The sequence below is a fragment of the Budorcas taxicolor genome, chromosome 3 (assembly GCF_023091745.1).
Source record: "Budorcas taxicolor isolate Tak-1 chromosome 3, Takin1.1, whole genome shotgun sequence".
NCBI lineage: Eukaryota > Metazoa > Chordata > Mammalia > Artiodactyla > Bovidae > Budorcas > Budorcas taxicolor.
The window spans coordinates 23757126-23770686 of record NC_068912.1 but is presented as its reverse complement, the minus strand read 5'-3'; the positions used below and the strand labels follow the sequence as shown (position 1 = coordinate 23770686).

At 41.2% G+C, this 13561-nt stretch overlaps 1 protein-coding gene across 1 annotated transcript in view; it reads right to left on the bottom strand.

Moving 5' to 3' along the window:
• The window catches only part of NOTCH2 (notch receptor 2), a 177350-nt gene that overhangs the window by 23010 nt on the left and 140779 nt on the right, over positions 1-13561 (bottom strand). Inside the window, exons 16-20 of the mRNA XM_052636558.1 lie at positions 7048-7167; positions 6475-6627; positions 4025-4253; positions 2538-2739; positions 457-610 (exon numbers count right to left, since the gene is read on the bottom strand). Of these exons, the coding sequence (XP_052492518.1) occupies positions 457-610; positions 2538-2739; positions 4025-4253; positions 6475-6627; positions 7048-7167 (858 nt within the window). The remainder of the gene's footprint in view (positions 1-456; positions 611-2537; positions 2740-4024; positions 4254-6474; positions 6628-7047; positions 7168-13561) is intronic.

Sequence of the window (13561 nt, the reverse complement as noted above, 5' to 3'; positions counted from 1 at the left end):
CCAGGTAGCCAGCGGGAATTTGCTGTACGACTCGGGAACTCAAAATGGGGCTTTGTGACAACCTAGAATGGTGGATGAGGTGGGAGGTGGCAGAGAGGTTCAAGAGGGAGGGGGCATATGTATACTTATGGCTGATTCATGTTGCTGTATGACAGAAATCAATACAATACTGTAAAGCAATTATCCTTCAATTAAAAATAAATATGTTAAAAAAAATAAACAAGTGCTGAAAGTGGAACATGCCTTCCTTCCACGTCAAGTACATTCCTTTTTGGAATCTCTAGACTTGCTCCCCTGCCCTTCACCTTCCATTTCAGACCCTTTCTCCAGAGCCTTGCCCATTCATTCCTGTCTGCCCTTCCCTCTCCTCCCACAATAACAACTCTTGCCCTACAGTGCTGCTCGTTAGTCAGTACTTCATGGACTGACCCTTGAGTCTCAGGGGGCAGAGCTCACCTCTGCGGGAGGCCGCCACCTCACAGGAGACACTGGGAACATCGCAGTAAGCACCAGCCCATCCAGACGGACACAGGCACCGCGACTCTGCTTTATCCTGAATGCAGGTACCTTTGTTTTTACATGGAGACCGACTGCAGAGGTTCACCAGGGTCTGAAACAGAGGCAGACACATATATCAACATTCAGACACCAGGAATGAAAAAAAGCTACACTGCATTTTAAGAACTCAAAGGAAAGCACACTAATTAATTTAAAAAAGAGCCCTCACCCAAGCCTTAAACTTAGATTCACTGTCCCCAGATAAGCTAATCAGTTTATACAGTCTAATTCTTTTAGCTCTGCTATTCAAAAATTCTTACCAGATAAGTTTAAGAATCTGAGGAACTTAATTGGTTAAGTTATTCCCTACATCACGCTCATGTCTAGAAACATGGCCACCCTGCAGGGCTAGAAAAGAGTTAAAGCTGTCAGACAGGTCTACAGATTCTATGTGCTACTCCTGAGTGAGAAATCACATGGGCTTGATCAAATCTGTCTGTGGTGAATAAGATTTCAGGATTTAAAGGCTTAAAGCTTGTTAATAAACCTGAAAACTGTCCAAAACCTTACTTTTTTACTGTTAGTAAAAACTTTTTTATTGAAGTACAGTTGATTTACAATGCTGTGCTAATCTCTATTGCACAGCAAAGTTCCTCAGTTACACACATACAGACATTCTTTCTTAAATAATCTCTTCTATTAGGGCTTATCACAGGATACTGCCTACAGTTGCCTGTGTTGTACAGCAGGACCCTGCTGTTCACCCACCCCAATCAGTTGACAGCTCTATCCACAACAGCCGAGACACTGAAACAACCTAAATGACCCTTGACAGATGAGTAAAGACAATGCGGCGCACACATAAAATGGACTCCTACTAGAGTGGAATCAGGCCATTACAGCAACATGGGCTGAACCAGAAATTATCACACTAAGTCAAGTCAAGCCAGAAAGGGAAAAACCACGCTGTCACGTGTGGAATCCCAAATATGGCACAAATGAACCCATCCACGAAACAAAGAACGTACTTTGACGGGAGACACTCAGGCTTCTGAAAAGCAAGAGGCAAAGGGTGCAAGGGGACTAGCACCTTTTCCAAAACTCCCATGTGGTGGCCTGGCTCCTGGGGAGAGGACCCCGTGCTCACAACACTGACCATTTGTGAAAGAGGGGGGAGGGCAGAGGGCCACCACGTTGTGTGAACAGCAGAAGCCCCACGAAGAACAGCCTCCTGATCCAGGGAACCAGCAGAAAGCTGTTTAATATGCAGAGGTGCTTATCTGCATGTCCAGTACAGCCAAAGCTTCACTGAAGTGTACTCTGAAAGGCTAGTTTCATTTGGGCATTTATTTCTAAATTGTTTGGACTGCTGGTATGATATTCTATCATTCCATCATTGTTTGAGAGGTAAAACTGCATAAAATTAAACACAATGCTGTTTGGGGTGCAACCTTAGAAAAGTCACTCTGGGGCTCAATTTATTCTTTCATGAAAGGCTAGACTAGTAGGCTCTGAGGGGTCGTTCCATCCTAAGAGTCTATGAAGATGAATATTAAATACTTGAATTTGAAAGACATGTGAATAGCTTGGTTTTGAGACTGTTACAACATTGTAGGGCATAATTATCATTATCCCCTTAGATGTTGTATCTGAATTTTAAAAACTTTGATTGTTCTTTGTTTCCCTTTTTGTATTTCCTAAATGATATCAGTGTGCTTATTTCTCATATGCATTTTCTGCAGCTCTAGGTGAGCCTGCTGTAACAATTTTATGTGTGTTAACCCATATAATCTTGCCAGTATCACCATTTTGAAATCTACCAGGTTAAGAAGTTGGTAGTTCTTAGAAGTTATCTAAGAACTTAGATTAACTTAGTTATCTTAGAAGTATAATTAAGAAGCTGTCCAGATTTATTTTGAGTACATTCCTAAGACGCCGAATTTTCTCTTTTAGATGGGGATTATTTTGCCTAGGAAAGAAACAGGTGTAACACTCAACAATTCGGTGGGAGCTGAATGAATGGGATGAAATCTAATTACCTGACAGTTTTTTCCAGTGTAGCCCAATGGGCAGATGCAGCGGTAGGTACCCAGGCCATCAACACATACTCCTTCATTCAGGCATGGATGAGAGTTGCATTCATTGATCTCATGGAGGCAGAAGGAACCAGTGAAGCCCACAGGGCACAAGCAAGAGAAGGAGTTAATCCCATCAATACACGTGCCACCATTGAAACAGGAGCTGAGAAGCGCACGGGAAGAACAGCATCAGCTAGATAATCTGGATCCTCTGACCTGCTATTTTAAAAGTGAGGTTCCTCACATCTAAGATGTTACAGAAGGAAATACTCCTGAGCACCCCAAACTCCTATATCCAGTAAACTTAACCTTTTTCCAAATTAGAATGGGCACCAATCAGCATGAGTCTCAGCTTCCTTTCCACAACCAAAAAGATCCGAGGAGTATTTAAAAGCCTGAGCTTATTAGAGACTCCAAGAGAAAGTGAAGGCGTCCAGGTTTTACCCAGCCCTTCTATAGCTTTCCATGTATCACATTTCATTTTATCTCTAAGTCAATTTAATTTATAAGGAACATATCAAATAAATAGCTCTTGATTCTATATTTTTTATGGAAGAGAAACAGAACAAATTTGTTGATAATAAAAAAAGAATCAAACCTCCCAGAAATTACTTAAAGAGGGAGGACAAATCTGTAAAGAAGTAGGATTTTTTTGTCAACTGAAATTTACAAGAGACCAAAAGGAGATGATATAGAAATTATAGCTCTTTCTGTTTCCTATGTAAGAAATAAATGATGATTCATCTCACTATAAAAAAGCAGAGGCATTACTTTGGCAACAAAGGTCCGTCTAGTCAAGGCTATGGTTTTTCCAGTGGTCATGTATGGATGTGAGAGTTGGACTATAAAGAAAGGTGAGCACCGAAGAATTGATGCTTTTGAACTGTGGTGCTGGAGAAGACTCTTGAGAGTCCCTTGGACTGCAAGGAGATCCAACCAGTCCATCCCAAAGGAGATCAGTCCTGGGTGTTCATTGGTAGGACTGATGTTGAAACTGAAACTCCAATACTTGGGCCACCTGATGTGAAGAGCTGACTCATCTGAAAAGACCCTGATGCTGGGAAAGATTGAGGGCAGGAGGAGAAGGGGATGACAGAGGATGAGATGTTTGGATGGCATCACCGACTCAATGGACATGGGTTTGGGTGGACTCTGGGAGTTGGTGATGGACAGGGAGGCCTGACGTGCTACGGCTCATGGGGTTGCAAAGAGTCAGACACAACTGAGCGACTGAACTGAACATCTCATTAAGTTTTTCAACCTCTGCCTTAAACTTGTAACTAGATGTCCACAAGGAATTAGAAACTAGAAAATAGGACATGATTGTGTGGTGGGATCCAAGGCGATGCCTTATGTGGCCCCTCAATCCCAGTATAGTACTCTGTAGGTTCCTCCCCTCTCTCCCTTTTCCCGCAAGACACTGTTGCCTGAGGACACGGGCTGCTCACCTCTCAGTGCACTCGTCAATGTTGTTCTCACAGTGGACTCCATCAAATCCCGCCTGGCACTTGCAGGTGTAACTGTTGACATAGTCAGAGCAGGTCCCTCCGTTCTTACAGGGCTCACTCAGACACTCATTCATGTCTGTCTGACATTTATCCCCAGTGAAGCCCGGAAGGCACAGGCAGGAGAAAGTATTCACTCCATCTACACAGGAACCTCCATTCTGGCAAGGATCTAAGCCATTGCACACAAGAATTAGAACTCTGAACAGCAGCATCCATTTAACCTTAGAGTCATACAGGTGAGTAGCCTGAACTGAGCCACACTAACAAGAGTAACAATTCTGACTTTTCTTCACATCTATTTTGCCCTGACTCCTCCATTTACAAAAATGAATATAGTTAACACCTGCCTGAGATTCTTAGTAAGAGTCTGTTTAATAGCTGGAAAGAACTTTACATGCATCACTGTTTTGCAAAATTAATACTCATAAAACCAGGGATGGGATAGATATCAATTAGTCCCCTTGTGCTGGTCAACCTTTTCTTCTCCCTTCCTCTCTTCCTTTCTTCCCTTTCTCCTTTCCTTTCTTGTTTTTGTTTGTTGTTTTTCAGATTTACATACAACTAGGAAATGAGCATTTTTAAATTTTAAACATCACGTCGTTTGATCTTAGAGAACACTTTACAGCCATAGCAGCTAATCAAGAAATTTTGAGCTATTATCAGAGCACAGTCCTCTGCAACACAGACGACACTCGAATCGGAGCAAGAAAAGACGTGGCTCCTGGTCTTAAGGAACTTGAAATACAATTACAAGACAGGTCATAAACATAAAGAGAAAACTAAACACCAGGTGGGTAATGCAGCCCTTATTTTATAAGAGAGCTATTTATACCTTAGTCATCGATTAGGCTAATTTCATTCTAAGGCTCATTTGCAGTCTCTACTGGAACAACTCTAGAAGTCATATTATCCCTTCTTATGCATAATACTACACAGCTACTGTAACTTCCATAGCACCTTTCAAGCAACTCACAGTAATTCACTGAGTAATTTTAAACTAGTTGCAAATATTGTTAGTCCTACTTCAAATAGGAAAAAATGTTTAAATAGTAGAAATTTGATTGATATACTAATTAATGTGGGAAAGGAATCCAAATAGTTTGATCCCACTCCCTTAAATTTCTCCATCAGTTGTACCTTGAACATGTTTTTTTCACCATTAGTCATATAATGTTGGAATTACCTGTCTAACTGTCTTTATTTCCTGAGAGACTATGAGTTTCATAAATGTAAGCTTTTATTTATATTGGCACTGTCAGCCCCTAGTATAGTGCCATCAATATGATAATCTGAAATGATATATGCTGTGAATAAGATGCCATTATTCTGGATGCACTATCATAAGCTCGTCTGAAGTTTAATGATTTAATCACCACACAAGTAACTGAATACAAGCGGCCCCCCATTTTCATGTGTTCCACAATCATGGATTCAACCAACCAAGGACAGAAAAAAATTTTTTTTTTAATTCCAGAAAGTTCCAAAAGGCTAAACTTGAATTTGCCATGTACCAGCAAATATTTACATAGCACTTACATTGCATTAGGTATTACAAGTAATTAAGAAATGATTTAAAGTATACAAGAGGATGTGCATAGGTTATATGCAAATACTACACTATTTTATAAAAGGGACTTGAGCATCTGCAGATTTTAGTATCCACAGGGGGTCCTAGAACCAATACCCTCAGATACTGAGAGATGCCTGTACTGATAAGTACATCACATTCAAGTGCTGAAACTGCTAAAGCGGGGTAAAGAACCACTAGAAAGAAGGAGGCAGAACAATCCCTAAAGTTTATACTAGGCTGAGCACAGTTCACATTCATACCAGTCAGAATGAAAAGATTCCCCTAAGATGTACAGTGCCAAGTAGAGCTCTCAGAGAAAAGTAAAATTGTAAAAAAATTCACACAAATATAAAGTGACAGAGGTAGATCCCTAGTTGTCTGAGACAGGAAAGTAGAAAGGAGGGTTAAGTTACAAGAGATGAAATACATTCAGGGGGATGAATGTGATCAGTATCTTAAATACTGTTTTGAGTTGTCATATGTCAAAACTTACTGTACTGGTTCATTTAAATACTGGCAGTGTGTTGTATACTTAATTATACTTCAAGAGATCTGCTTTTTATTAGAAGCTTTCATAGCATTGTCCCCACTTTGACAATGCACAAAAATTAGTAAGGCAATGCTTAAAAGTGACTCCCGTCTATTAACTCCTAAAGCCACTAGCTTCAAAATGAAGATTTTTAAAATCCGAAGATTAAAGACAGGTGATACACTGTCGGATGGCCAGCCTCAGCACCGAGGCAAGTGCCCCGCCAGGTCCTCCTCTGCCCCCTTGGCTCTGCTCTCCCCTAGGGGCTCAGGAGCAGGCTGGCACACTCACTGGCAAGGCAGTCATCAATGTCCTCCTCACAGTCCATGCCACTGAAGCCTGGAGGACATTCGCACATGTAGCTGCCCTGGGTGTTATGGCAGAGACCGTGGTTCATGCAGGGCTTGGAGACACACTCATCAATGTCGATGGTACACCGCTGACCTGGAAACAAAGGGGCAATGAACGGTCCAGTCTTGGGAAATCGATTCCCAGGCAGAAATTTATGTGGGGGCTGAGCTTTAGCTGGGGTGGGTGGGGCTACTGCAAGGATATGCTGTTTGGCCTCCTGCTTTGGGAAGTCCCTTGAGGTTTCTGTTCCCCCAACAAGTTGCCACCCAGATGCTAAAATTCTACATAGAACATCATAGTTTCAGACTCTGGTTGGAGTCTTTTAGCCACCAGGGGGCAGCAAAGACACGTAAAATGGAAAAGTCTAAAACATTCGTTAGCCCCTTCGGCTTTTATACAAGGCCTGTATTCTTGACAAAAAAGGGCAAGCCTCAAAAGATAGATTCTCCATGTCATCAAATAACCAGATCACTCTGTTAAATGCTCTTGGTTTCTACATTCCGACGCTGTTACCTTGCCAGCCAGGAGCACACAGGCAGGAGTAACTCTCAAAATTTGGTGCCTCTTTGCAAACACCAGCATTCTCACAAGGGTTTGGGGAACAGGGAGCCAATACGGTCTGACAGTTCTTGCCTGTAAATCAAATGACAGAGTTTATTATAGAGAAAAAGTCCAAGGAACTGAGATTTCCCCAAATTCTACACCAAAGGATGCCTTCCGAATTCAGATCTAATGTAATGAATTAGTTTCGGGATCTGAGAGACCTACGGACCTTTGTGTCTTGGATCTGATGTGATAACTCACAGTGTGATCTCAGGCAAGTTACATTCTCTGAGCTTCCACATAAACAAGATGGGAATTAGGATGGTATGTAACTCATAGAGGCTTTTTGTGGATTAAATGAAAAAAATGTTTACAAAGTTTTTATTAGCATAGGGCCCAGCACATGGAGTAAGTGCTCAACAACTGCTGGGCTCCTGTTATCTTCACGTTATTATCACAAGTGGTTCTGTGGATTTAGAAACTGACATCAATCGGGTGTGAGAGTTTTTGCATCTTCATAGCTAAGATTCAGCTGGAGCTTAGCAACATAGATCCACCTTGCAGAGTGAACAACACAGCCTCCTATTCTTAAACCTCTGTAGGCCTGTTCCAGAAGGCAATGGGGTTGATCAGAAGGCCATCAGAGGTGGAAACCAGTGAAGTTATACCAATTGTCTGGTAACATCTCTCCTTATTTCAACATCAAAACATGACATTAATAGTTGCCCACCAACATTTCCTACCTTAGTATACTGAATATGAGATTCCAGAAAAAAATTAAAAGAATACGAATACTTTTATTAAAAGGGAGATGGGCTTTTTCCAAGATGGTGGAGGAGTAGGAGGACATGGAGTTTCTCTCTCCCCACAAATGTATCAAGAATACATCTACACGTGAAGCAGTTCCCACAGAGCACCTGCTGAACACTAGCAGAGCATCTTGGACACCTAAAAGGACAAGAAAGATCCCCACATAATGGGTAGGGTGAAAAAATGAAGGCAAAGGAAGAGGAGAGGAAGCAGGATGGTACCTGCACCCCTCGTGGGGAGCTGAAGGTACGGAGAGGTCCCTGCATCTGGGGAAGCCCTCTTATTAGCAGGGAGATGAGCTGGAGCAGAGGGGAGCCTGGGGGTTCAGAAGATAGTCCAGTAGCTGGTCTGTGACAGGCAGGACAGAGTGAGACCGACATAGATGGTCCATGCCCCGGCCCTGCATGCCCCAGCCTGAGACAGGTGTTTGCCAGAGAGCATGGATGCTGGGTGCTGGAATGCGGGCTTTGGAGAGCAGATCCAGGGAGGGGCCTGCTGTTGGTTTGTTAGGGAAATTAAATGGAAGTAGTCTTGTCTTGCTCGAGCAGGCTTCTGACCTCGCTTCTGACCTGCCTGGACACTGCCTGGACTACCTTCCTGCGGTGAGTGCAAGTTGCATGGCACCACAGATGAGAAGGGGGCAGGTCCTGGAATTGTTGAGCCCCTGGAGGGGGTCTGGCCAACCATACCAGGGGCTTAATAACATTCCAAGATTTACAAGACAAAACAAATGGCACCGTGGGAAAAAAAAAAAAAAAAAAAGATTAAACCAGAGCTGCAATCTGCTCTCAGACTGATGACAATATGAGTTTGTGGCCTGGGATTAAAAGCAGGAACCCCCAACCTACAATTCTGAAGCCTCACCTATGGAGCAGATGCGCTGCCCGGGACCTTTTCCCAACTGGGGCTCCAGACTGCTGTCACACAGGACTTCCCAGCACTGTCTGAGTCTGGATATCAGTCAAAACCCAATTTGGTGATATATGGACTGTTACTTTTCTTTACTGTTCTACTTTTCTTTTCTTTTAATGATTGTTTGTTAAAAGTAAGATAGGTAATTCTCTATTAGTTATTGAAATCATTTATTTGTGTATAACAAGTGGTTTATTTTGTTAACAAATGTTTTGAACCTAAGGTGAAATTTTAACTTTTGGCAAAACATGGCTGTGAGGAGACAACCTGAGAGGCTGGGGTTGCAAAATTCTGCAACTGAGAATGCTCGTGGAGGAAACCTGGACAACCACAGAAATGAAGCTCCATTGTTGAGTAATGCACAAGGGGTGGGGTTGCCATTGTAGGCTCTCTCCTCATATACCAACCCCTGCCTCCAGAGCACTAGGGAGGGCTCCTAGCGGAGCTGGCTTGCACGTCCCTGTCACTGCCTCCTCTGTTCCCCCTCCTCAGACTATGTGACCAGCTCACCCCTATGGCCACCTGAAGGGTACCCATGTTCCAATCCCTACCCAGCACCCTCCTACCTGGGCAGAGTGCAGTGCCAAGAATACTGTACTTTGTGAGCCCATACAACAGGCAAAAAGGGACACAACAGAGCACATTCACAGGTGAACAGCCCCAGAGAAAGAATACTCAGTGGGTTCTCTCCAGTGGAAATGCTCCAATCCTCATACCACAAATCAGAAGCACAGCTAAGAAACAGATCTAGGGGCTTCTACTCCAACAAATAGAGAGCAGATCCTGTCTCTAACAGGGCAGCGACAACCACAGAGCAAGGGGAGGCCCTGCTCAATATCCAGTGCAGGCTCTAGTCACAACATCAATCAAACTCCCTTTCAAGGGGATAACAGCACAAGCTTCTGGACCAACCTAACCCAATGGCGGGCAGACACCAGAAGCAAGAGGAATTATGATCCTGCTACCTGCAGAAAAGAGACCACAAACACAGTAAGTCTGACAAAATAAAAAGACAAAGAAACATCTAGCAGATGGAAGAGCAAAATAAAAACCTAAAAGAACAACTAAATAAAGAGGAGTTAGGCAATCTACCTGAAAAAGAAGCCAGAATAATGATAGTAAAGATGATCTAAGATCTCAGAAAAAGAATGGAGGCACAGATCAAGAAGATATAAGAAATGTTCAACAAAGACCTGGGAGAACTAATGAACACACAAATAGAGATGAACACAAGGACTGAGATGAAAAATACACTAGAAGGAATCACCAGCAGAATAGCTGAGGCAGAAGAAGGGATAAGTGACCTGGAAGACAGGACAGTGGAAATCTCTGTGGTGAAACAGAGCAAAGAAAAAAGAATGAAAAGAAATGAGGACAGGGACTTTCCTGGCAGCCCAGTGGTTAAGACTCCACATTTCCACTGCAGGGGGCCAAAGATCCAATCTCTGCTTGGGAAACCAGGATCCTGCATGCTGCAGGGTGTGGACCAAAAATGTCAATATGAAATATATAAGTAATATTTTTTTTTAAAAAAAGAAGTGAAGACAGTCTCAGAGACCTCTGGGAAAACATTAAATGCACCAATATTTAAATTATAGGGGTCTAAAAAGAAGAAAAAGAGCAAGAACCTGAGAAAATATTTGAAGAGATTAGAGTTGAAATATTCCCTAAAATGAGAAAGAAAGTGGTCACCTAGGTCCAGGAAGCACAGACAGTCCAATAGAGGATAAACCCAAAGAGAAACATGCCAAGACACACATTAATCAAACTAACAAAAATTAAATACAAATAAAAAGTATTTAAAGCAACAAGGGAAAAACAACAAATAACATATAAGGGAATCCCCATCCCCATAAGCTGATTTTTTGAGCAAAAATTCTGCAGGCCAGAAGGGAGTGGCATGATATATTTAAAGTGACAAAAGGGAAAAACCTACAATCAAGAATACCCACCAAGGTTCTCATTCCAATTTGACAGAGACTCAAAAGCTTTACAGACAAGCAAAAACTAAGAGAATTCAGCACTACCAAACCAGCTTTACAACAAATACTAAGGGAAATTAATTCTCTAGGCAGGAAACACAAGAGAAGAGAACAAAAGAGGAAAGGGAAAAAAAGGACCTAAAAAAACAGCCCTCAAAATTAAAAAAAATGGCAATAGGAATATACATATTAATATTTACATAAATGGATTAAATGCTTCAACCAAAAGCCACAGACTGGCTGAATGGCAGTAAAAACAAGACCCACATATATGCTGTCTGCAAGAGACCCACTTCAGACCTAAGGACACACACACAGAATAAAAGTAATGGGATGAAGAAAGATATTACATGCAAATGGAAATCAAAAGAAAGCTAGGATAGCAACCTTATATCAGACAAAACAGTCTGTAAATAAAGACTGCTACAAAAGACAAGGAAGGACACTACATAATGATTAAGGGATCAATCCAAGATAACATAACAATTGCAAATACATAGGCACCCAACATAGGAGCACTTCAGGATACAAAGCAAATGCTAACAGCCACAAAAGCAGAAATTGCCAGTAACACAATAATGGTGGGGAACTGTAACACCCATTATACCAATGGACAGATCTTCCAAATAGAAAATTAATAAGTAAACATAAGCCTTAAATGGCACACTGGACCAGACAGACTTAATTGATATTTATAGGACATTCCATCTAAAAGCATCAGAACACACTTTCCTCTCAAGTGCACAGGGGACATTCTCCAGGATAGATAGCAACTTCGGTCACAAATCAAACCTCAGTATATTTAAAAAAACAGAAATCATATCCAGCATCTTTTCCAAACACAACACAAAGTAACTAGAGAAAGAAGAACAGATAAACTCCCAAGTAAGTAGAAGGAAAGAAATCATAAAGATCAGACAAAAAACGAATGAAATAGAGACAAAGAAAACAGCAGCAAAAATCAATGAAACTAAAAGCTGGCTCTCTGCGAAGATAAACAAAATTGATAAACCTTTAGTCAGAGTCATCAAGAAAAAAGAGGACTCAAATCAATAAGACAGAAATGAAAAAAAAGAAGTTACGACGAACACCACAGAAAGGCAGAGGATCATAAAAGACTACTACAAGAAACGATACACCCATAAAATGAGCAACTAAAACAGAGGCGCAGATTCATAAAGAGGAACACGCTTCCAAGAATGAGCCAAGGAGAAACAGAAAATATAAACAGACCAATCACAAGAACTGAAATTGAAACTGTGATTAAAAATCTTTCAACAAACAAAACTCCAGGACCAGATGGGATTTATCCCAGGGATGCAAGGATTTTTCAATATCTGCAAATCAATGTGATACTCCACATCAACAAATTGAAGAATAAAAGCCAAAGATTATCTCAATAGCTGCAGAAAAAGCTTCTGACAAAATTCAACATTCCTTTGACAAAAACTCTCCAGAAAGTGGGCATAACGGGAATCCACCCCAACATAATAAAAGCCATATACACCAAACCCACAGCAAAAATCATTCTCAATGGTGAAAAACTGAAAGCATCTCCTCTAAAATCAGGAATAAGACAAGGATGTCCTCTCGCCATTTTTATTCAACATAGTTTTGGAAGTTCTAGCCACAGCAATCAGAGAAGAAACAAAAGGAACCAAACCTGAAAAAAAAGGAAGTAAAACTGTCACTGTTTGCAGGTAACATGATATGATACATAAAGAAACCCTAAAGACATTATCAGAAAACTATTATAGCTCATCAATGAATCTGGTGAAGTTACAGGATACAAAATTAATACACAGAAATATGTATTTCTAGACACTAACAAGAAAGCTCAGAAACATTATCAAGGAAACAATCCCATCTACCATTATATTAGAAAGAATAAAGTACCTAGGAATAAACCTATCTAAGGAGGCAAAACACTTGTATGCAGAAAACTATAAATATTGATGAAAGGAATCAAAGATGACACAAACAGATGGAGAGATATACCATGTTCTTCAACTGGGAAATTACTATTTTACCCAAGGCAATCAACAAATTCAATGTAATCCCTATCAAATTACCGATGGCATTTTTCACAGAATTAGAACCAAAAAATTTATAATTTGCATGGGAACACAAAACACCACAAATAGCCAAAGCAATCTTGAGAATGAAAAATGGAACTGGAGGAATCAGGTTTCCTGACTTCAGACTATACTACAAAGCTACAGTTATCAAAACAGTATGGTACTGGCACAAAACCAGAAATATAGATAAATGGAACAGGATAGAAAGCCCAGAAATAAACCCACACACTACTGTCACCAAATCTATGACAAAGGAGGCAAGAATATACAATGGAGAAAAGACAGTCTCATCAATACATGGTGCTGCGAAAACTGGGCAGCTACATGTAAACAAATGAAATTAGAACACTCCCAGCATTATACATAAAAATAAACTCAACAGGGATTAAAGACCTAAGTGTAAGGCCGGATACTATAAAACTTTTAGAGAAAAACATAGGAAGAACACTCTTTGACATAAATCACAGCAAGATTTTTTTGATCCACCTCCTAGAGTAAGGCTTCCCTGATAGCTCAGTTGGTAAAGAATCTGCGTGCAATGCAGGAGACCCTGGTTCAATTCCTGGGTCAGGAAGATCTGCTGGAGAAGGAATAGGCTACCCACTCCAGTATTCTTGGGTTTCCCTTGTGGCTCAGCTAGTAAAGAATCCACCTGCAATGTGGGAGACCTGGGTTCCATCCCTGGGTTGGGAAGATCTCCTG